At 45.6% G+C, this 22,576-nt stretch overlaps 1 protein-coding gene across 1 annotated transcript in view; it reads left to right on the top strand.

Annotated features, from left to right (window-relative positions):
• LOC147688550 (sorting nexin-29-like) overlaps positions 1-22,576 on the top strand; it is a 778,635-nt gene that overhangs the window by 116,197 nt on the left and 639,862 nt on the right. Inside the window, exon 4 of the mRNA XM_086939800.1 lies at positions 21,047-21,128. Within this exon, the coding sequence (XP_086795926.1) occupies positions 21,047-21,128 (82 nt within the window). The remainder of the gene's footprint in view (positions 1-21,046; positions 21,129-22,576) is intronic.

Raw genomic sequence — 22,576 nt, 5'->3', positions numbered from 1 at the left:
GGGGGCATAAGTAGGGCCCCCCTTCCTGCCCATTTAGGACCCAGGGGACCCCCATCCCTGTGGCCAGGTATATTTAAGCAGTTCTCCTCCCAGAGCTGTTTTATGCCCTGGGGTCCAATTTATTGATTAAGGTGTGGGTTGAGTGCAGTCTCCCTCCCCCAGCCTTATTTTGGTCCTGGGGACCTCATCCCCGGGAGATTTTATTTATTTTTATTTTTTTTAGCTGTTTTATAGCGTGCTCTATTACTACCAGAGTATCCTGGTGCGATGCCTCAGTAATAGGTGTGTGTCTTAGTGCACCCACCAAGCATTTGGGCACTGCGTGTGGGCCACATGGCCCCTGCAGCAATAGCCGCTCCCCACATGCTACAGGAGCTGGCATTGCTCCTGTCCAGAGGGAGCTGCTATTTATGCTGCTGCCTGCAAGCTGGAGCAGTGTGTTCTGTTTCCCTGCCCTGCATCTGTTAGTGCAAGGAAACAGAACACAAGTCTGCTCCCAGCCAGCAGGAGCAGTTTTAAAGCTCCCGCTGGCTAGGAGCAGACTTTGTGTTCCGAAGGCCAATCAGAATGCTATATTTTTTAATTGGTGCTCCTGCGAGACTCTCATGGACCCAACCGTCCAGATATACAAATATTTCTAAACCTTTTTTAAAAAACGTGTTTTTATTGAAAGCACCGCATCAGAGCACATCGTAAACATTTGTCATGTATATATTACATTATAACAATCCTTTTGTTGTTATTAAATTATCACATGACTTTACATTACTATCTCCACTCATGTGGTGGATTACTATCCACTGCAATGTGCTTTGAGTTTAAATAGTAACCTTCGAACATCAACAAAAAATTAAACACAACAAATTAAAGTAAGAATCCCCCCCCCCCACCCTCCCCTGGCAGCAACATCACTGTTCTTTATGTGGGCGGCCAGGCAATTGGCAGGCCTAGTTTATGGCTCGTGTGAGAGGGCTATTGGAGTGTTTATGCTTTAAGTACCAGTGAATTTAGGGTGGATGGCATTGTAAATAAGATTTCATTATCACTTTGTGTTATCGCCACAGACACTTCTGTTAACATTTGTCCCCACTCTTTCAGATCTCTCACAGCATTCTCGTCCACACTTTCTGATTTTCAATCCTTATTTTCTCAAAAACTGCTGAACAGATTTACACCAAATCACAATCTGCAGACCAAGATCTAGCTTCCTGCCAAATTTGGTGTAAATCTGTTCAGCAGTTTTTTCAGTAGCACCTCATAAAGAAGTCTATGGAAAATGCATGGGGATTTTTCACTTTGAGACCCCTTTTTTCCTTGGCCTCCGCTTGATGGATCACTCCGAAACTTTCCATGCACACACTTGCCCAAAAAGAGCACTTTTATGGAAAGTTTTACAGAGATTCGTCAAACTGTTCCAAAGTTATTAGCAACCCCAAAAAAATACCTTTTCCTATGGAAATGCTGACGTAAGTATAACTAGTAAGTAGCGACTGCCACTGGGTAATAAATATATATATATATATATATATATATATATATATATATATATATATATATATATGTGTGTGTGTGTGTGTTTCAATAGATGCACACACACACAACAAACATAAATGTATCTCAGTTAAAATGTGAGTCATGTTTGAGGCTCAAACCACAGAACCACTGAAATTCACCAGTTATGTAGGAACCCACACAATACACAGCAGAACCCGCATTCTATCACTGTGTTTCTCTCAAGATAACTTATTTTTTGTTTCTATGCCTTTGTCAAATACGTGTTTTGCTCATGGGAGTTGGAAGTTAGTTATAGCTGATAGAGGCTTCTACAAGCAGATTCCTTACCTTAGAATTTCCCAAGTTTCAGGCTGGATCTGGAAACTTTTGCTCAAGCAATACCCCATCCTCGTGCCGTCGGGTGACTCCATTCAGCTCCGGGTGACCTTGTTGGCTTCTTATGATGTCACAGTCACCTAGTTATATAGGCATCACCCAGATGCGCAGATGTTGGTTCTTTTCTTTCCGCACCAGTTAAGCACCGATCCAGGAAGAGCTGCTCCTCGGTCTCTTTTTGATACGTTTTTTCAACTCAAAGAAGAGGAGGTAGCAGGACCGCTCCCGGACCCCAAGTCCTCTTCCTCCCACTCAAGGCCTCCGGTCATTCAGGGAAGCGGTACAAGAAGAAGAAGAAGAATTCTAAGTGAACTACATCATCACTTCCGTTGTTGAGAGCGGTAAGAAGCACAGGCACAGCTCTGAGGAGCCGGAGCCAGAGTTGACTTCACCCCCTCCCTCCTTTTCCCGGGAGCCGGAGAGACCCCCACTCAAATGAAAGAGTTTTACAAGGCCATTCGCCCCGTATTTGAGTTGCCCCTCCCCACTGGTGGGTCTTCGGGCACAGTGGGGTCGGAAGGGGGCCCATCAGATTTGACGCCAGCAGCTCCAGCCATGGCGCTGGTGGGGCCTCAGGGATCTGATTCTGGATCCGGGGTGATGTCGTTCATGCCAATGCGACCTTCCCTGGCATCAGACCCGAAGACGCTGTCTTTGGGGCCACCGGCGCATACCAGCGGCTCCAGCCTCATCCTTATCCCTGACGACACGAAGTTGGATCAGCGCTGGTAGCTCCCAGGGGTTCTATGTTGTCATCTGAGCATTTTTATGATGTGTCAGGCATGGGAGAGGACTGGGAGGAGTCTATGGACCCTTTAGAACACCAGGATATGTCTACAGAGCAGATGTTCTGGTATGAGGAACTTGGGGAAATCAGTGGACTGGACACGCCTCTGCCAACTGTGGCTATGGGGGAGGGGGCTTCTTATGCTATGGTGGTAAGGATGGCAGCTGAGGTCCTTGGACTAGAGTTGCCCTCAGTGAGGGTCAGGACTAATCTCTTGAACAAAGTGCTTCAGCCTGGGGCTTCCACTTCTGAACCCCTTTTGCCCTTCAATGAGGCACTTACTGATGTCCTATTAGGCACGTGGTCCAAGCTTAGCACAAGGACTCCTTTGAATAGTACAACTTCATGCCGCTATCGCCCAGCTCTGGGGGACCCAAAGTTCCTCAGCAAACACCCCATCCCTGAAAGGTTGGTGGTGCAGTCTTCCACCTCCCGGGGTACGATCCCTTCCGCTCCTCCAGATAGGGAATCCAAAAGGTTGGAATCACTTGGGAAGAAAATGTTTTCTTCCTCCAGCTTGGCATTGTGGTCGGTGAATACTGCATGCTTATTGGGCCGTTTCTCCCAATCCCTTTGGGAGATGGTTGCACAAGTGCTGCCACAGGTCCCGGAGGAGGCATAGGCTGTGCTCTCCCAGGCAATTAAGGTAAGGAGAGATGCATCTAAATTCACCATAAGGTGTGGACTTTACACAACTGATTTGCTGGGCAGAGTGATTTCATCTGGCTTCTCGGGCGAAGTCCAGGTTAATTTGATGGACAGGCCCTTTAATGGTTCCCGCCTGTGTGGTGAAAAGACAGACTCAGCCCTGGAACTGTTCAAGGATTCTCCTCCTATGGCCAGAGCCTTGGGCCTTTCTACAACACCTCTTAGCCAGTCTATATTTCTCGCCTTTTGTGTCCACGGAAGAGGGGCCAACTGCCCCAGCCCTATCCAAGCAACCGTCCTGTGCAGACTTCCCAAGTTGTGCGGGGATATGGATGCGGCTTGTTCCGTCCTAGGAATGGAAGCCAGAAGTCGTTAGCCACCCTGATAAGGCAACTGCAGCCATCAGGCACTCCTAGTCTGACTCTGCAAAACCACACCTCTCCAGTGGGAGGGAGAATGCATCATTATCTTCCCCACTGGAGGTCCATAATAACAGACAAGTGGGTCTTGCAGACCATTCAGGAGGCTTTTTCTCTGCCTTTCCTTTCTTTTCCTCCTCCTATTCCGCCAATTCAAGCTGGTGGAGGATCCTTTAAAATTGCTCCAAGAGGAAGTTATAGCTCTCCTGGCCAAGGGGGCTATATAGAGGGTCCCGGTTTCAGTAGGAGGCAGTGGCTGTTATCCCTGCTACTTTCTTATTCAGAAAAAGAACAAAGGGTTAAGCCCATTTGAGATCTTCAGACCATCAATCTCTTCCTCAAGACGGAGAAGTTCAAGATGCTCACTCTAGTTCAGGTTTTGTCTGCCCTAGACCAAGAAGATCGGATGGTAGCGTTGGACCTGCAGGATGCATATTTTCATATCCCAATCTTGCCGGGCCACAGGCGCTACCTGCGGTTCAAGGTAGGCCACAAGCACCTTCAGTTTATTGTACTCCCCTTCTGCCAAACCAGTGCCCCTCGGGTGTGCACCAAGGTGATGGCGGTGGTTGCAGATCATCTACGGAGGTTAGGGCTTTCAGTCTTCCCTATCTTGACGACTGACTGTTGAAGGCGTCTTCGTCCCAGGCTGTCATCTCCCACCTTCAGAGTATGGCGAGCCTTCTGCATTTGCTGGGATTCTCCATAAATGTGCTGAAGTCACCCCTGACTCCTTCTCAGACACTTCCTTTCATCAGAGCTGTTCTGGACACCATGCAGTTTCAGGTCTACTCTCCTGAGCATCGAGTCCAAGATATTCAGGTTATATTTCCTATGTTTTAGCCTCTACCCTGTATTTTGGTGAGACTGACTCTGAGGCTCTTGGGCCTCATAGCCTCCTGCATTCTGTTGGTATAGCATGCCAGGTGGCATATGCGAGCTCTGCAGTGGGACTTGAAGTTTCAGTGGGCGCAGCATCAGAGAAATCTCACCGACGTGGCCCAGATCTCGGAGGTAACAGCGAGAGATCTTCAGTGATTGCTGACGAACCGCGATTGTGTCGAAGGCAGACACCTCACCCTCCCCAACCTTATCACACAGTGGTGGCAGATGTGATGGGGTGGCCTTCAGGGAGAGGTGGAGATCAAGGGACTGTGGTCTCCGGAGGAGTCGGGCGCTATATCAATTTGTTGAAGCGTTGAGCAATTCGGTTGACATTAAAAGCATCTCTTCTTTCTGTCATGCCGAAGTTAGTGCAGGTGTTCACAAACAACACCACCGCCATGTGGTACTGCAACAAACAGGGCAGGTGGGGTCGTGGACTCTTTGTCAAGAGGCCCTTTGTCTCTGGACATGTCTGGAACAGAAGGGCATAACCCTGGTGGTTCAACACATGGCAGGTTCTCTGAACACTAGGGCAGACAAACTCAGCCATCGATTCCTAGCAGGTCACAAATGGTGTCTCCAGTCGGAGGTGGAGCAAGGTCTCTTTCAGCAGTCGGAAGAATCTTGGTTAGGTCTGTCCCCCTCTGAGGAGAACACGCAATGTCAGCAGTTTTGCATTCAGGGTAGCTTTTCGTCGCGAGATGAGTTCAGGCCTGTTGTACTCCTTTCTGCCCATAGCACTCCTGCCCAGAGTTCTGAAAAAGATAAAGAATGATCGGACCCAAGTCATTCTTGTGGCTTCGGACTGGGCAAGGAGAGGTTAGTATCCAGAGCTTCTGAACATGAGTGTTGATCCTCCGATCGGGCTGCCCCTTTGGTAGGATCTACTGTCGCAGCAGCAGGGGAAGGTTCTCCACCCAAACCTGTCAACTCTCCACCTCCATGTGGGGAGATTGAGCTGCGTCACTTGATAGATTTTGACCTTCCTCCTGAAGAACGCAACGTTATTTTGGTGGTCAGGCAGCCTCCACTAAGACGGTATACACCTGCCGTTGGCAAACATTTGTATCTTGCTGTACAGAAAGGTCTATTGGCCCTATTTCTGCTTATGTCTTTACTGTTCTTCTTTTCCTGCTTACCCTTGCCCAGCAGGGCTCTGCTTTGGGTACTCTTAAGGGCTATCTTTCTGCTCTAACTGCTTTTTGCGGCTGCTAGACCAACCCTCTCTCTTTAAATCTCCAATTATCAATATGTTTGTGAAGGGCCTGGGTCACTTGTTTCCACCCACGCCCTTTGTCATGTCACTGTGGGACCATAATTTGGTCCTCACTTTTCTCATGTGGTCTCCTTTCAAGCATTACACAATTGTCCCTTACCAACTGCTTACCATCAAGACAGCCTTTCTGGTGGTGATAACATCGGCCCGAAGGGTGAGTGAGTTGCAGGTGCTATCATGTAAGCTCCTTTGCTCTTCTGCATCCCTCTACCGAAGAGAAGTGTCTCCACCGTCTGGACCCAGAAAGAGAGTTGTCATTCTACCTTGACCGCACACAGTGCTGGGTGGACGAACAACTCTTTGTGGGGTACGTGGGAGCTAAGAATGGTCGGGCAGAGCAGAAAAGCACAATTTCTCACTGGGTCATTGTCTTCAGAAAGTTGTGCTACGCTTTGGCTTAGTAGCAGCCCCCTGAGAGATTAAGAGCCCATTACACCAGGAGAAAGGCTGTGACTATGGCCTTAGCACAAGGTGTCCCAGTCCTGGACATCTGTCAGGAGGCAATGTGGGCATCTTTGCACACATTTGCCAAACACTATTGCCTGGACAGTCAGGTATGCAGGGATGGGCATTTTGCCTGTTCGGTCCTGCAGCACTTCTAGTGTAAGGAATATGGCTTGGGTATCTATTCTAAGGTAAGGAACAAGCAGCTAGAAGTCTAGCAGATGTTAAAGTTATTTACCTTCGGTAACTCATTATCTGGTAGAGACAATATCTAGCTGCAGATTCCTTACAGGCCCACCCATGCCTCCCTGCTCTGCAGATTTATTTGTTAGGGCAAGGGTTACTCCCTTTTTTCAGGGCCCTAGTTTTGGCTCACACTTATGCTCAGTCACTTTATGGCTCTATGCTTCTGGCATGGAAAAGTGAAAAGTACTGACTTCATAACCAACGCTAACGATGCCGACAACGTCACACGGAGCTGAATTGAACCACCCGATAGCGCGTACAAAGGTATTGCTCGAACAAAAGTTTCTGGATCCAGCCCGATGCCTAGGAATTTCTAAGGTAAGGAATCTGCAGCTAGATATTGTCTCTACCAGATGAGGCGTTACCTGAATGTAAGTGTTAGAAATGGGGGTCTCTAGTTGGCAATGGTTTGCCCCTTTGTCCAAGAAGGGACCCTTGCTTCTGGTCAGGGTAAGGGAGCTACACCCTTAGACCACCCCTGCTCACCACCTTGGTAGCTTGGCACGAGCTGACAGGCTTATCTCAGAGGCAGTTTGTAAGGCATTTGTGCACAAATACAGTAAAACAGTGAAAACACTACAAATGTACACCACACCAGTTTAGATCATTAGGAAATCTTTATCTAAACAAAACAAGACCAAAACGACAAAAAAATACGATACATATGTCAAGTTAACACCAAAATATGACATTCACAAAATATATAGCAACAAATAGCTACACCTGGGGCTATTAAAACATCGTGGCAGCTTAAAATCTTTAAGTACAGCGCCGACCGCGAGGTGTGCGGCCTCGGGCGAGGAGTCATACGGTCCCCAAATAACAGTACATTGGTAAATGATGACAACAAAGACGGCGCACAGCGTCAGGGAGATGATGCTTTGTAGGCGGTATTGGTTCCTTAGGACCCCTTTTGAGGTGATGTGACAGTTCCTTACTGAGCAGGGGAGATGAGGCATTGCTTCCATACTGTTGCCAGGGACGTCATGGTGCATCCAGGCGTCAGTTCCTTACAACGATGCAGAGTCAATAGATTCAGGAGGTTACCCACATCAGGTATGGGCTCTGCGATGATGAAGCATCGGCATCTATGAGGTCGGGGCTGCGGTGCATGTCGGGGAGTGCTTCATGTGCGTCACAAGTGGTGCCCTCGCCTTCGTTGCAGGTCATGGCGTTGCTCGCCGGCGTTGGTATTGCTTTTCTCCTTTCGGGCAGCTGAAACAGTAGTTCAAGATGCAGGAGAACAGAGGGAGTAAAGTGTTTGCGTCCTGGAGACTTCACAACAGGCAAGTTCTACACCAAGCCCTTGGAAATCTTCTTCAAGCAGCATACACAGCACTCAGCAAAGTCTTCGTCCTCTCCTTGACAGAAACAGCCACTGCAGGCCAACCCCACACAGCAAAAGGGGCAGTTCTTCAGCTTTCCCAGCTCTTCTCCTTCGCAGAGATCACTCTTGAGTCCAGAAGTAATCTTGTTGTATTGCATTTTAGGACTCTACTGTAATTTTCCAGATTCATGCCCTTACATAGGTATAAATCACCATATCCTTATATAGTCATAGATGTCATAACCATATTTAGACATAGCTCATGCAGTCCAAATACAGCAGGGCTACTTCCACTAGTTCCGAAAATCCACAATGATTTCTTGGAAAACTCTACTTCAGCAGCTAGGGACTTCCCCTTGCTCGAATACTGACTTGTTCAGGAACTCATTGAGTTTTCAAAGAACTAGGACTCTTTGATGAAGTTATTATGTCCACCTTTACGTCAAACTCTGCACTTTCAAGGTATAAATATGCCCACACTTGCCATAGCAAGCACACAGTGGTTTGGAGCAGTTTGACTATCTACTTGCCCGACGCATCCTGCTACAGCAAGTGCCGAAGGAAGCCGACCCTCCAGCAGATGCACTGAGAGAGACGCTGTCTTTTTTCTTGCCGCGAAATCCAGCTCCAGTGTTTCCAAGCTACCCTTGCGGGTTATTGGTAAATCGAGTCCTGAGCTTGACCTTCTTCATTCTAAACCAAGGTACGGAGCTGATTAGACCCTTAGAAACATCTTGGATAGATTCTTGGCAAAGAATACTAAAATGTATGCTACACCTCACTTACTTCTTCCCTCGTACTAGACTTAGGTTAGGTATATCTGGGTAGGCGTATTTTAGAAGCACCAGTTGTGTACTTTTTAGCCTCTGTTATTTATATATGTATTTATCTATGGTCTAGGAGCCATACAATGCTTTTACAGTATTATTTTATCCTACTCTTTTTACTGTACGCATTATACTTTGCAACCGGTATTACTATTGTAGTAGTTAATTTCTTCTGCTTGAGAAAGAAGACTGTTCAATAAATACTTTTATTGAAAACGATCGTCTATCTATTTCTCTGCTCCTCTGGTGAAACGAAGCATGCACGAATGACTGAGTAAAATATATATCTATTGTTTCCACGACTATGAAGATCAGTTTTATCTTGGGGAAACAAAGTTGTCATGTTTCTGTAGTTGTCAGAAACTAAATCCCTTCTTGTGAACTCAAGAAAGTTTCTATTGACATCTGAGCTAGCTGGCTCTCACAATTCTAATATACTCGATAGAGAGCTAGTAGACATAAGTCCTATGTCAAATCTATAGGATGTATTATTCCAATGTGCAGAGCCTATTGGGTATATAGGAACTACACTACAATCTAAAGTTCTGGGCCCTTAATATTTATACTCCATCTCTCTTTGGTCTGTTGTGACAGAGAGGCTCTGTACTTAGTCTAAACCAGTTCTGGCCCAGCTTCCTGGCAGGAGGTGGAGACAGCATTGTCCAAGGCAGACCAGGCCTATTCAGGTGCTGGGAAAATCCCCTCCCACCACTCCAGATTCAGTCCAGGTTTATTCACTCATCCAGGAAAGGCAGGACACACCTCAATCCCCCCATTGGCTAACTGAATAGAGTGCAGAAACCCAGCCCCTGTCACTCCAAAGCCAGACAGTCAATCCACAACCCAGCAGAGGCACATAGGTTGGCGAAGCTAGAAAACAGTGGTATTTTCAAACACACAATATAGAAATCATCTTTACTAAAAGATACATACTAAACTCCATCTTTCTACCTTGCCCCAATGGGAAGTTATACTTCTAAGATGTTATAAAGAAACTCCCATTCTATCCTATGGGATAGATAGCCTTTCCATAGTGAATAAACATTTGCAATCCAATCGCTCTCCCCTTTGGGACCTTATATGTATTTAGCTATGCAGCACATTAGCCTGGGTGCTGAAACATCTACTGTTCTTTAACATGGAGAGAAAGTAAGCAACAAACTGCGCGACACGCCAGCTATGGGAACACATGGAGAGAAATATTGCCTTTCAGCGGGAAATGGTGTAGTCCAGAGCTCTGTTTTTAATATAAAATCAGGGTCTTCGGTGGTCCTATCACTGAAAATACAAGATTTGAAAAAAATATTATTGTCTACGGGTGTGTCAGGCTCTGCTTTCTGGCCTCTTCGGGGCTGTGTTGAAATGCCTATAACCTCCCCTATGAACGACCTCAGAGTCTGAAGCTTAAAACACAGACTGCTAAGTGAGTTCAACCGGGGAGGGAAAGGAAGGGGACAGCGGGGAGGGAGATCTGAAATGACAAAGAACAACTTTTTTAGAAAACCCTCCCGGGTATGCGATCCTATCCCACCCACTGCTCCATGTCCCCTTAAACAGAAAGGATTTTCATAAGCTACACTCGTACCTGTAAAGGAAAATGCAACTGACTGTTTCTTTAGAAGACACGAAGTGAGGCGGTACCAGGGACTCTACCCAGCTGTAAAACGACAAACAGAGAGGCTTCTCATGTAAACCCTAACATAACTAGAGCTACGATATGTCTATAGAGGATTTACACACCTACCTAAACATGGAATACATATACATCAATGGGTAAGAGCAATCCCTCTTTAATGGTACCCCTCCTGTGTCTCCTGAGTTGGGTAAATGATAAACAAATGTTGTGGAAGGAAAACAGAGGATATAACAAAAGGGCAAACGCTCCGGTTCCCTGGACCGGCTCCAAAGTAACTTTCACTCTTTACGAACACTCGTTCCCCCTCAGCCGAGAGGAAAGCAACAGATAATCAAGGTGCCACGCCAAAAACGTGGCTCGTACGGTCCAAATAAATCAGGCAGCTAATAACAGGGTTTCGCGGGAGACTTCCGCTTTCTTACCGCTACTCCGTGGATACCAACCGTCACCGAGGCAATGCACGGAATTATCAGCGTTGTCTGAATCCTCCGGCGTCCCTTTGTTTCCGCGATGCGCACGCGCCGTGCGTCGCTTACGTGACGTCCCCTCGGAATGATGGGAAATGTAGTTTTAGTCCTTCCGATGCGGTAGGAGCGCGCTGACCTAGTCGCCGCTCTCATTGCCTTGCGGATCTTGACAGGGTGCTCGTGGAAGACAATTTCTATGGATTGGAATCTAGAGAATGCTAAAGCGATTCTGGTATTTTACTGACCTCTGCTGGTCGTTTTCTATCAAAAAAGTTAAATTGAGGCAGTTGCCAGAAAAATAAGAAAAAGAAAGTCACTCAGCAGAAAGCAATTCTGGTATTTTACTGACCTCTGCTGGTCGTTTTCTATCAAGAAAGTTAAATTGAGGCAGTTGCCAAAAAAATAAGAAAAAGAGAGTCCCTCAGCAGAAAGCAATTCCGGTATTTTACTTTCCTCTATTGTCGTTTTCTATCAAGACAGTTAAATAGAGGCAGTTGACCAGAAAAAAAACGTCCCTAAGCGGAAGAAGACAAATCCTAGGGCTGATCTCCAGAGCCCACAAAGTATAGACCCATATGAGTATATAATAAAGTATATATACTAAAGTATATACAAGAGGTCTTGAATGCTCGACCATAAAACGAAATACACTGTATTTCACTTTCTGATGGATACATCTGCCAGTGGATTCCTCACCATGTGAATATCCCCCTGCGCAGCTGCCAATCGGACACTTTTGTAGCTCTCCACGCCGACGAGGTCATGGACGACGTCACAGAGGGTACGACTCCGTTCGCGACCCCGCTGACGTCACTGGATCCATAATAAGGCCTCGTCGGCCTTTTGACCTCAGTTCCCTTTTTTACGTGCCGTCGACACCAATGGATTTTAGGGACTCTCCGTAGTTACTTTGTATTTCTACCTGTTTTCCTCGGTTTCTCTTGTATATTTTGACGATGTCTACGAGGAAGTCGGGCTTTAAGCCCTACAGAGAGTGTGGTAAGCAGATGTCCATCACTGATCCGCACGAAGACTATGTTTGGTGCTTGTCTTCAGACCACGACGTAGATGGATGTCCAAGCTGCGGGAAAATGAACCCGAAAGCCTTGAAGGAGAGACAGGCAAAGCTTTTTATGGCTAGGATGAGGAAGGACAAGAAGGCAAGTAGGAGAAGGTCAAGGTCGAGGTCTCGTTCTGAATCCAGGTCGGGCTCGAAGTCGGCGTCGGGACACTCGAAGCCGAAGAAACATAAGAAGAAGAAGCACTCTTCGAGGCATCGTTCTGATAAAGAGGCGGTGCCGAGATTGACCATCCCTCGACATCACAGAAGAGATTATGTCTCTCCTTCGTTATCGAATCCGGTTTCGCCAGGGAAGTCGGCTTCACCTGAAGTCTCTCCACGTCGATCACCGACGCTGGCTTCATCACCGGATTCGGTCCATTCTCCGGCTTTAGAGCAGGAACATTCTGTGCCGGAAGAGCAAGTAGAACCAGAAGTTCCGTTATCGGCGCCGGCTGACTCGAATACAGGAACACCTGCTGCGGAGCCAGTACCAGGAGCTTACCCTCCATTCTGATCCAGGACAAGACCCTTCGCATTACCTTAATGCTATGTATGGGGTATTTGCAAGGGCAATGTACCACTCTGGTGCACCTGCGGGTCCCATGGGTCCATTAGCTTTTAATTTGGGGGTACCTCAGGCCTATGACCAGGCCCCTTCATGCCTTTCCTTCTGACGGTGCCATCTTGGAGTTTCCCGGTGCCTAGGGCTCTGACTCCGTTTACATCTTTATCGGCGCCGTCTGTTCGGCCTCGTTCAGCGCAAGCAGCGCCATCGGATCCGTGCATGTCGCCGCCTCCGAATTCGATGGAGTCGGTTATGAATCCGTCGACTCCTGTGCTGAAGATTCGTTCCAGGATTGAGGCTCAGAGAGTTTTTGAAGAGAGACGGTATCGTGAGGAAATGCAAGAAGGTGAACTACGTGATTCAGATGAGTACTTTGCTGAATTGGGAGAGGCCAGTGGCCTGGACATTTCACCTGAATGGGAGTTTTCTCCTGGTTCTGATACTCCTTCAAAGGATGTGGCCCCTTATCACGTTGTGGTTAGAAAGGCGGCTGAATTATTGGACATTCAACTCCCTACCACTGAGTTCAAGTCAAATTTATTAACGGAGGTACTCCATTTGCCTTCTTCAGTTTTTGAGCCTTTCAATGAGGCTATTCTTGAACCTGTGTTTGAGGTCTGGCGAAGGCCTCTTTCTGCGCCCATCAGTTTCCAGATCTACAGCAAGAAGATATAGGGTGGCTCCTGGTGATCCGGAGTTTTTATCTGCTCATCCTTCTCCAGAGAGCCTAGTGGTTCAGGCTGCATGTACAAAGAGTTCTTCGGGAGCTTTCCCTCAAGTTCCAGCTGACAGGGAATCAAAAAAGCCTGATCAGTCTGCCAAAAAGTATTTTCTTCTGCCAGTATGGCACTGAAATCTACGAATGCTACCTGTTTGATCGGAAGGTACATCCATGCTTTGATGGACTCTTCTAAACAGTTGCTGCCTAAACTGTCTGAGGAAGACAGGAAGAACTTTCAGGAAGTTTTGGATGATACCCAGGCTGCTGCACATCAAGTCATTCAGAGTGGGCTAGACACAGCTGACTCAGTGGCAAGGATCTTGGGTTTTGCAGTGGCTACTAGAAGGGGTGCCTGGTTGAAGTCTACGGATTTTTTAACAGATGTGCAAGCTACTCTGTTGGGCTTACCGTTTGATGGTTCAGGAGTATTTGGTAAGAAGTACAAAAGGGGGTGGTGATGGACGGTGCATCTGAATCAATCAAACACTCAAAAGATCTGGGTTTAATCCATCACCGTTCTTTAGCCCACTCTGCCACCCCAGTTCAGACATGGCTATATGCAAATCAGTCTGACCCTGTGACTCATGGGAACAGTCCAGCCCGAACTGCCAAGCCATGTCTTCCCTGGACCGGAAACAAGCTTCAGAGGACCAGTTTCTGGCATTCCAGCCGTCTTCAGCCCGGCTTGCTTGAAACCAGTGGCAAAGTGAGCAAGGGACTCACGTCTGAGCATACCCTGCCACACTTATGGTGGCCAAAAGCGGTACAAAAGGGGGTGGTGATGGACGGAGCATCTGAATCAATCAAATACTCACACCCAGTCAAAAGATCTGGATTTAATCCATCACAGTTCTTTAGCCCACTCTGCCACCCCAGTTCAGGCATGGCTATATGCAAATCAGTCTGACCCTGTGCCTCATGGGAACAGTCCAGTCCGAACTGCCAAGCCCCCATTCTTGACCATTCATGCTGAAAGAATGGTACTCAGGACCAGGGCTGCTTTTCTGCCTAAGGTGGTAACTCCCTTCCATTTGGGGCAGTCCATTACCCTTCCTACCTTCTATCCTCCCCCTCACCCTTCCAAGGAGGAGGAGCGGGTTCACCGTCTGGACCCTAAGAGGGCGATGAGTTTTTATCTCGATGGGACTAAAGACTACATCGTGTGGATGACCAGCTCTTTGTTGGATTTGCTGGCTGCAAGAAAGGAAGGGCGGTGCACAAGCACACGCTATCAAGATGGATTATCCTGTGCATTAAAATCTGCTACACCTGTCTGGTAAGGTATCTCTTAGGGTATAAGGGCTCACTCTACTAGAGCAAAGTCTTCTACATCTGCTTTGTCTAGGGGTGTACCCGTAGAGGACATTTGTAGAGCGGCAACTTGGACCTCCCTCCACACTTCCGCGAAGCATTACTGCTTAGATTCCAAAGTGAGGAGGGATGGTCACTTTGCACGCTCTGTCCTACAGGATTTCCTGGTATAAAAGAGTGGACGCCCTCCTCCGGGAGTGGGGACTGCTGTGGGATTCTATTCACAAGGTAAGGAATCCACTGGCAGATGTATCCATCAGAAGAACTTCGGTAACGATTTTTCTGGTGGATACAGTATCTGCCTGTGGATTCCTCACTGACCCACCCGCCTCCCTGTTGTCCACTCTTCTATACCTGATAAGTGTATATTTGTAATTTTCACTGGAAGTGTTTAATTTTTCTTGTTTATTGCATTGATTTCACACTATGGTGTTGGTCTGAATACTGTGTACTATGTATACTATGCCTATTTATGTCGGTCCGTCCGTGTGCCTTGGGGCACGGAAAAAAAGGGCGGAACTGACGTCATCACGCCGACGAGGCCCTATTATGGATCCAGTGATGTCAGCGGGGTCGCGAGCGGAGTCGTACCCTCTGTGATGTCATCCATGACCTCGTCGGCGTGGAGAGCTACAAAAGTTTCGGATTGGCTGCTGCGCAGGGGGATATTCACAAGGTGAGGAATCCACAGGCAGATACTGTATCCACCAAAAGAAGCGTTACCGAAGGTAAGTAACTTGTTCATCAGGGCATGTCACACACACCAGTACATGTTCTACCTTTCACATACACTGCGCCCTGCCCACAGGGGTGCCTTGGGCCAACCTTAGGGGTGACTCACATGTAATAAAAGGGAAGGTTAGGGCCTGGCAAGTTGGTGCACATGCAAAAAGAACAATTGATGGCCAGAATGCAGAACAAGTGGGTGCACTTGCCAGGTTTACAAGGCAATAGCAATTGTGCACAAACACTGCAGTGGCAGGTCTGAGACCCTTTTAAAAGGCTGCTTGCCTGGGTAGCTCAATCAGTGCTGCAGGTCCACTAGCAGCATTTGACTTACAGGTCCTGGGCACACACAGTGCACTGTATAAGGGGCTTAATGGTAAGCAAAATAAGGCAATAATGGAAACACCAATCCATAAACACAATTCACATAGGGAGTACTTGCACTTTGGCACTGATCAGCAGTGGCAATTTGCCCAAAGCATCAAGACAAGCAAATCGAACTCCAGCACAAAGCAAAAAATATAGGACACAGAGGTAAAAAGACAGGGAAAAAATGCCAAGGAAGCCAGATCTAACCGTAAGTAACTTGTTCATTTTGGTGTGTTCATTGAATTTGGACTTAACATGCAGCTGAAGGCGCAGGACCCATAATTACACTTTGCCTTGGCAAAAAAATTCTGAAAAGTTGTCATTGTTGCCTCAGCTTTTAGACCACATTTGGAACACAAGAACATTCTCTTCAAGAAACCTGAATCTATCCCCGCCATACCTTCTCTCCAGGACAAAAAGTGCAAAGTTCCAGACTCCTCATCCACAATTTTACAGTTAGCCTGATTCAGTATAGACAGCAGCCCCACCGATTGTCATTATACCCTCCAACTGCATTGTTGGTTCACTCAGAAAAAGACACCTGCTGGCTGAAAGTCATTGCTAGAGAGATTTCAGGAACAGCATCACATACCATCAGAGTTGCCAATGCAGCTGTTCTGATCAGATTTGATTGTGAGAAATGGGAGAAGGAGGCAAGACTCATTCTGTTCCTACTCCACAACAAACAAGATGTGGCTGTTGCGGCAAAGATTTTTGCTAAAGTTCTTGCCGGCCGGTTAGCTCCTTTAATCTCGCTGGTGATCGGTTCAAAGCAGGCTGGTTTTGCTCCCGGCCACAATCTCACTAACAACCTCAGAATTGTCGTTGGTGCTATTCAAACTATTAACCCTGAAATCAAGGCCGCTGCTATTTTCCTAGATGCAGAGAAAGGGTTTGATTCAGTAAAATGGTCCTTTATGGAGGCAGTCTTGCGTCACATTGGTGCGAGTGAGATCTTCATTGAATTAGTGCCAGAATTAGATAAGGAACCTTGTCACATCGTCAATTGCCATTTCCGGTTGTATGCCCTTGTTGCAGAGCCCCTCTTATGCGCCTTAAGGGAGTATGATATCCATGGGGGTTTGTGATTCCCGGGATATAATCTCTTTGCGTCTGCTTACGCCAAAGACATGCTTTTGTATATTCGGGACCCTGAAAGACACCTTACTCCGGTCCTAGAGGAGGTGGTCAGTTTTGGTAGGCTCTCAGACCTCAAAATCAACTGGACTAAATCCTTAATATTTCCGCTGACCCCGGTTACTAATCCAGTAGCTATGGAGTTCCTCTTGCAGTGGACCAAGGAGTCGATTTTCTGTTTGGGAATTCAAGTACACACGGATCCTGCCAATGTACTGATGGATAATTATGGGAGGGCTCTAGGTAGTCTGGACGATGACATAACTAGATGGGTTAAGCTCCCTCTCTCCTTGATGGGTAGAATCTCCTGAATGAAAATGGTATTCTTCCTAGGTCCCTATTTTTGTTTCAAAACATACCCATGCTTATTCCAGCGCATGTGCTTGTCACACTAACATCTCTACTAATTAAGTTGTCCTGGGCTGGGAATCAACCCAGGGTAAAGAGGGAGACACTTACTCTGCCATATTCAATGGGTGGCCTCAATGCCCCTGACCTAGACATATTACAGGACAGCTCAATGCATCAAGCCCATGCTTGGCTATATGGTTCAAACTCTATTCCACACTTACATATAGAGAAAGTTGCGGCCGGCCCGATCACTCTCCCTCAAGTACTATTTAATATCCCGCTTAGAAAGCATAGCACTCTGGACTTCCTCAATGCTACTACTCACGCTTGCCGGTATTTACTAGACAGGCAAGGGGCTGCACTCCTGTACTCGCCACTCACCCCGTTGGAATGGTATACCTGGTTGCCTCCTGAGAGAGAGAGAGAGGTCCTTTCTGCCTTACATAAGTTAGGCCTTACCACGGTGGGAGATTTGTTCAAAGACGGGGTGTTGCTTAGCTGGGAGGATATTCTGGCGGAGGGTCAGGTTCCTACCCTATTAGTTCAATTCCAGTATTATAGAATGAGACATGCTTTCCTAGACCTACTGGGTGAAGATCTTCAAGAACTGGCGGAGGTCTTGATGCTCTCTCATGTTATCCGATTCCTCTTCCTTACTAAACTGGTCACTAGCATTTACAGCTTGGTGCAGGATCTCAGGCGCACATCACCGCTTAAGGCGCGCATTGATTGGCAAAAGGATCTGGGTCACATAATAGATGATGATGTGTGGAGCTACTGTTGCAAGATGACTAGGCAAGTATCACTAAATGGCAGACACCACCTAATTAATTTTAAATATCTGAATAGGGTGTACTATATGCCAGCTAGACTATTTAGATATGCTTTAAGAGATTCTGCATCCTGTGCTCATTTTTTGGAGCCTGAGGCTGGGTTCCTACATGCTGCCTGGCCCTCCCCAAAATTCCGGAATTCTGGTGTAAGGCATTCCGGTCCCTTCATGATTTAACTGGTCTTCCTATGGACACTGACCCGTTTGTTGCATTGCTGGGGTATGATAAAAGAATTGCCAAAAGTGTGTGGCGAATGTTCGCGATTGGCCTGTTGCTGGCCAAGAGGCGGGTTGCCATGTGGTGGACTAAACGTCCTCCTCCAACAATAGAGGATTGGTCAGCGGATATGTTGTATTGTAATACCCAGTCTGAGGTTTATACCGAATTGCTACCTCCACAGAACCGTCCCAAAAGATTTTGGAGCCTGTTTCAGCATTTTCTAATTGGCAAAGAGACAGAAGAGCCTGAGGGGGTGGCTTCTGACATGGCAGACAACGGCCACATTAACCCAAATGTGGAGATTGGTATGCCGGTATATTTGACTAAATGATATTAGGTCGTCTCAGTTCCTCACCAATATATGAACACAATATTATGTCTACAAGTGATGATTCTTCAAAAGCAATGTATATGGATATGTCCTTAATTTTCCAACACACTGTATAATCGTGTCAATGAGCGCTGCACGTTGTATTTGATTGGACTGTTCTGCATATTAAAATAGAAAAAGAAAAAAAACATGTCATGAAAACATCTGTTGGCCTGGTGGGTTCATGATTGAACCACATATGCCGCAAACAAATCCTGGACAGACCATTAATGGCTGAAGTACTCCAGGTTCTGCCACGAGGAGAAGACAGTGGCCATAGACGTGCCATTTACCAGTGAATAATAGCTTGAAAAAGAAGTGGACAAAGCATTGCAGTGTATGCTAATAGACATGAACCTCAATTCCATGGAACAATGTTCACTAAATGTGCATCAAGGTATTGAAGTCAAGCGGCAGGCTCACTCAACCTAAACGGGCCGTAGCCACATGCTTAGAGCATCGTCCTTTCCAGCTACTTCAGCAGGGATGCCAGCATCAACTACAGTATTCACTAGACTAACCAGAAACAAGTTGACTCAGAGACCCAAGAGTGGTAAGTCTCATAGCTGAAGTGCAAATCAGAAAAAGAAATGGGTTTGACGAAGCCTGGGGTGGGGAGTAATCACATTGGACAGATTATTGAACTAGATTTTAACAATGCACCACACACAGGAGTTCATCACCACTCACCCTTGGAATACAAGACACAAGTCACACCTCTGGAAGAAGAGGTGCAGATCGTTGCTATTGGTTATGGCATGTTGGTCTTTGCATGCTACAGAGTCTGATGAAGGGAGGTGCCTTAGGCAGGTATTGCTGCGGGACAGGAAAGTGTTGGGAAAAGTGAGCTGAACTTACTCTAGAAAGAGCCTTTTTAAAGGGATTCCTCTTTAAAGACATTGGACCTGGTTTAGAGTTTGACAGACCGACACAAACATGACGGGTATCCTGCCTGATTTATTACAAGTGCCGTAGGATATAATTAAGATTTCCCGAAATCGGTTTAAACTCTCACAAAGGAACCCCTACCAATGCTCCAATCAGCTTTTTACATATCTGCAGTTTGCAATTTAGACACTTAATTATGACAAAACATAAAAAATACAAATAATGAATACTTTAACTAAAGATTTTATTTCGAATGAGGAAAGGAAAAACTAAATAAAATACAGTTTTGTAATACCAGGTATACAATATTGTTTTAACTGGGTTTACCAACCACTTTTGTATGTAATTTTGCAGGCCGTCTTTCCTCTCATTCATTCAGATGTTTTACTAATGTGAAATTGACTTTCACACTCAGCAGATTTAGCACAAGGCTTGATTGTTGCACGAAGTTGAATCCTGAAGTGATACGTTTTTTTGAACCTGTAACCCAGTTTCAGCAGGCCTTGGGACAGCTTTCAGGCTTCAGATTAGACTGCTCTACAGTTTGTGTTCTTCTGCAGGAATAATCCCATTCTCCTTCAGAGGGTGCATTGTATACTAGTTTTATCTGAGGCCACCCACATCGTAGTTGTGTAGGGAATGATTATTAAACCGTCCACTGTGTGACGGGGCGAGGCGTGGTTACACTCAAGGTCTTTACATTTTTGCCAATAAAGAAGCCTGGCAGCCACAGGCAACAGACCCCAGGACTGGCCTTGTGACAATATACAGCAACACCAGGGAACACGTGACTTGCACCTTCATCGAAGTATCATGCCGCTCAGAATGCTGAATGCAGAATGCTTTCAGATAAGAGGGAAAAGACACATTATTCTCCTCTCTGATATGAGACTGCAGGTAACTCCATGCTCAACAAGCGTTGTAAGTTATGAAACAACACGCAGAACATCAGAGACGGCAGACAGGAGAGACTTCAGCACAAAGAAAGAGTTTTTAATCTAAGATGCACTTTTGGTGCATGCAGAAAGTAAACCGCAATAAAAGAAGCATTCTCTGTAAGCAACCGAAGAACACAATCTCAACGATTATTTAATAGCGTAAAACATAACCATTGATTTTTTTTCAATTTTTTAAACGACTGGAAACACTGAAAATACCCCACCGTAAATCACAACAAATAGAAACTGAAAACAGGGAACCCTCCATATAATGCACTTACAGTAAGGGGGATGGGATAGCTGTCACGTTTGTGATATGCCATCCACCAAACTCTAAATCTGACCAGTACTATCTTGCATGCTTTATTTTACAAGGGGGTTCTCAGCGTTTTGTATTTGAAAAGCTTCAGAATCTATGAATGATCTTAATGCTGATGATTATCTTGAGAGGTAAGCAGTGGGTTCTTCCCCTAGGTGCATTCTCTTTGTCCCACTCTCAGCGTCCAGCTACTACATGTATGATATTGTAATAGGAGCAATCAAAGTAACAGTAATGCAGTGGACTGTTTTCTGTACATATCAATCATTTAAAATCCTGTCATTGTTGATTTTCCAAACTTTTTAAAAATTAATACTGGTAGTTTATTTAATTTTCCATTTAGTTGTTAGTCGGTACGATAATATATATGTTTTTATTTTCCAGTTCACATCGTGCCCTGATTAATGTTTGGATTCCCTCTGTTTTTCTAAGAGGCAAAACTACCAACGCCTTTCATGTCTATCAGGTAGGAAAATGTTGTCTTTGTAGAAGTTGTCATGGGCAAAGTTTTTGAGGCCATACGCTTGAAAGTAACAAATTATGGTAGTATATGCGGGTGCATTTATATTATTGTACTGGATGAATGTACTTGCTGTATTTAATTAATGTACATTTTTTCACTGCATGTTATTTTAAATGCAAATTGTTCCTATAATGCAAATTGTTTCTGATAACATAAGTATTAGGGACCCCTCCCTTGACACTAACATGATACTAACTTCTTAGTGGGTCGAGGGGTCCCTCAACAGTCACATCCATAAATTATGTTTCTCCCAACGTTGATGTTGTAACATGCATGGTGCGATATGTGTTCATGTATATTTACAAAATTCAATAAAAACCGTTTAAGAAACATAGGCATTCGAACAATTTGTAGTTAAAATAACATTGTATGTTACGGTATCTTCCCAAATGAAATGTACCACGTTAAATGCCACGTTACTGTGGTAGTAAACTGACCACACATGCCCTGCAGCGTCAGATGCCTGAAACAGGTTTAAAAGGCTACTTCTGTGCGTGGCGCAATCGAGGGCACATGCACTTTTTAGCACTGATCAGCAGTAGTAAAGTGCCCATAGTCATTAAACCAACAAAAACAGGTCAGAAGAAATACAGGAGGAAAGCAAAAAAGTCTAGGATGAGCCTGCAAAAAAAGTTCAACAGTTGTGTGGACAGTTTAATGCAAGAGGGATTAGGTTATATTGGATAGTCATTCAACTAGTTTCGGCTTCTATGACAAACAGAACTGCTCATTTTGTTTTAAAATGTATGGACTTTGTTGTGACATGACTGCCTTTTTAGAAAGCTGACATTTTTTTGTATTTGGAATTCTTGTTGGTGTAATCGTATCTTAATCTTTAGAATTTTATGTTAAGATGTTAAATAATCAATATTCGTTTTACGTAGCAAGTAAGATGTAATGTTGGCTGGATTGTTTGAGACTTGTGTGTTATGTTTTACTATTATGTGTTTGCAGAATATTTTGAAGTTTTTAAAACTATTCAATTACATGGGGGATTTCTGTTTTAAGTGAAGTTAAGTCTTTTATGTGAAACTTTAATAGACAATTGTTAATCCCCCCTCACCACCCCCTCCCCCCTTCCCCCCCCACCTCCCCAAAACAAGTAGCTAAAAGAAAGCCGGACTTAATTTGGGACCATAATTTGGGACCAAGCACCAGGTGATTTTCAGGCTGTCATCTGAATTTTCCGTCTTGTGTGCACCTTCGCTCTATTTCTTCCATTTGTGTTGATTACATCTTCCTGTGGAAGCTTGAAGTGCCACAAAAAATAAATAATCTCATTAGTCAAATTACTCGGTTCAGAAACAGCAACATGCCTGCCCCTGGGCACCTGAAATATGAATAATTAGGACCTCTTTGAATATGATCTTTCAGTTGTTTGTAGGTTCATT

The sequence above is a fragment of the Lissotriton vulgaris genome, chromosome 10 (assembly GCF_964263255.1).
Source record: "Lissotriton vulgaris chromosome 10, aLisVul1.2, whole genome shotgun sequence".
Taxonomy (NCBI): domain Eukaryota; kingdom Metazoa; phylum Chordata; class Amphibia; order Caudata; family Salamandridae; genus Lissotriton; species Lissotriton vulgaris.
Note: the sequence above shows the minus strand (reverse complement) of the source record. Positions and strands in the feature narration are given on the sequence as shown.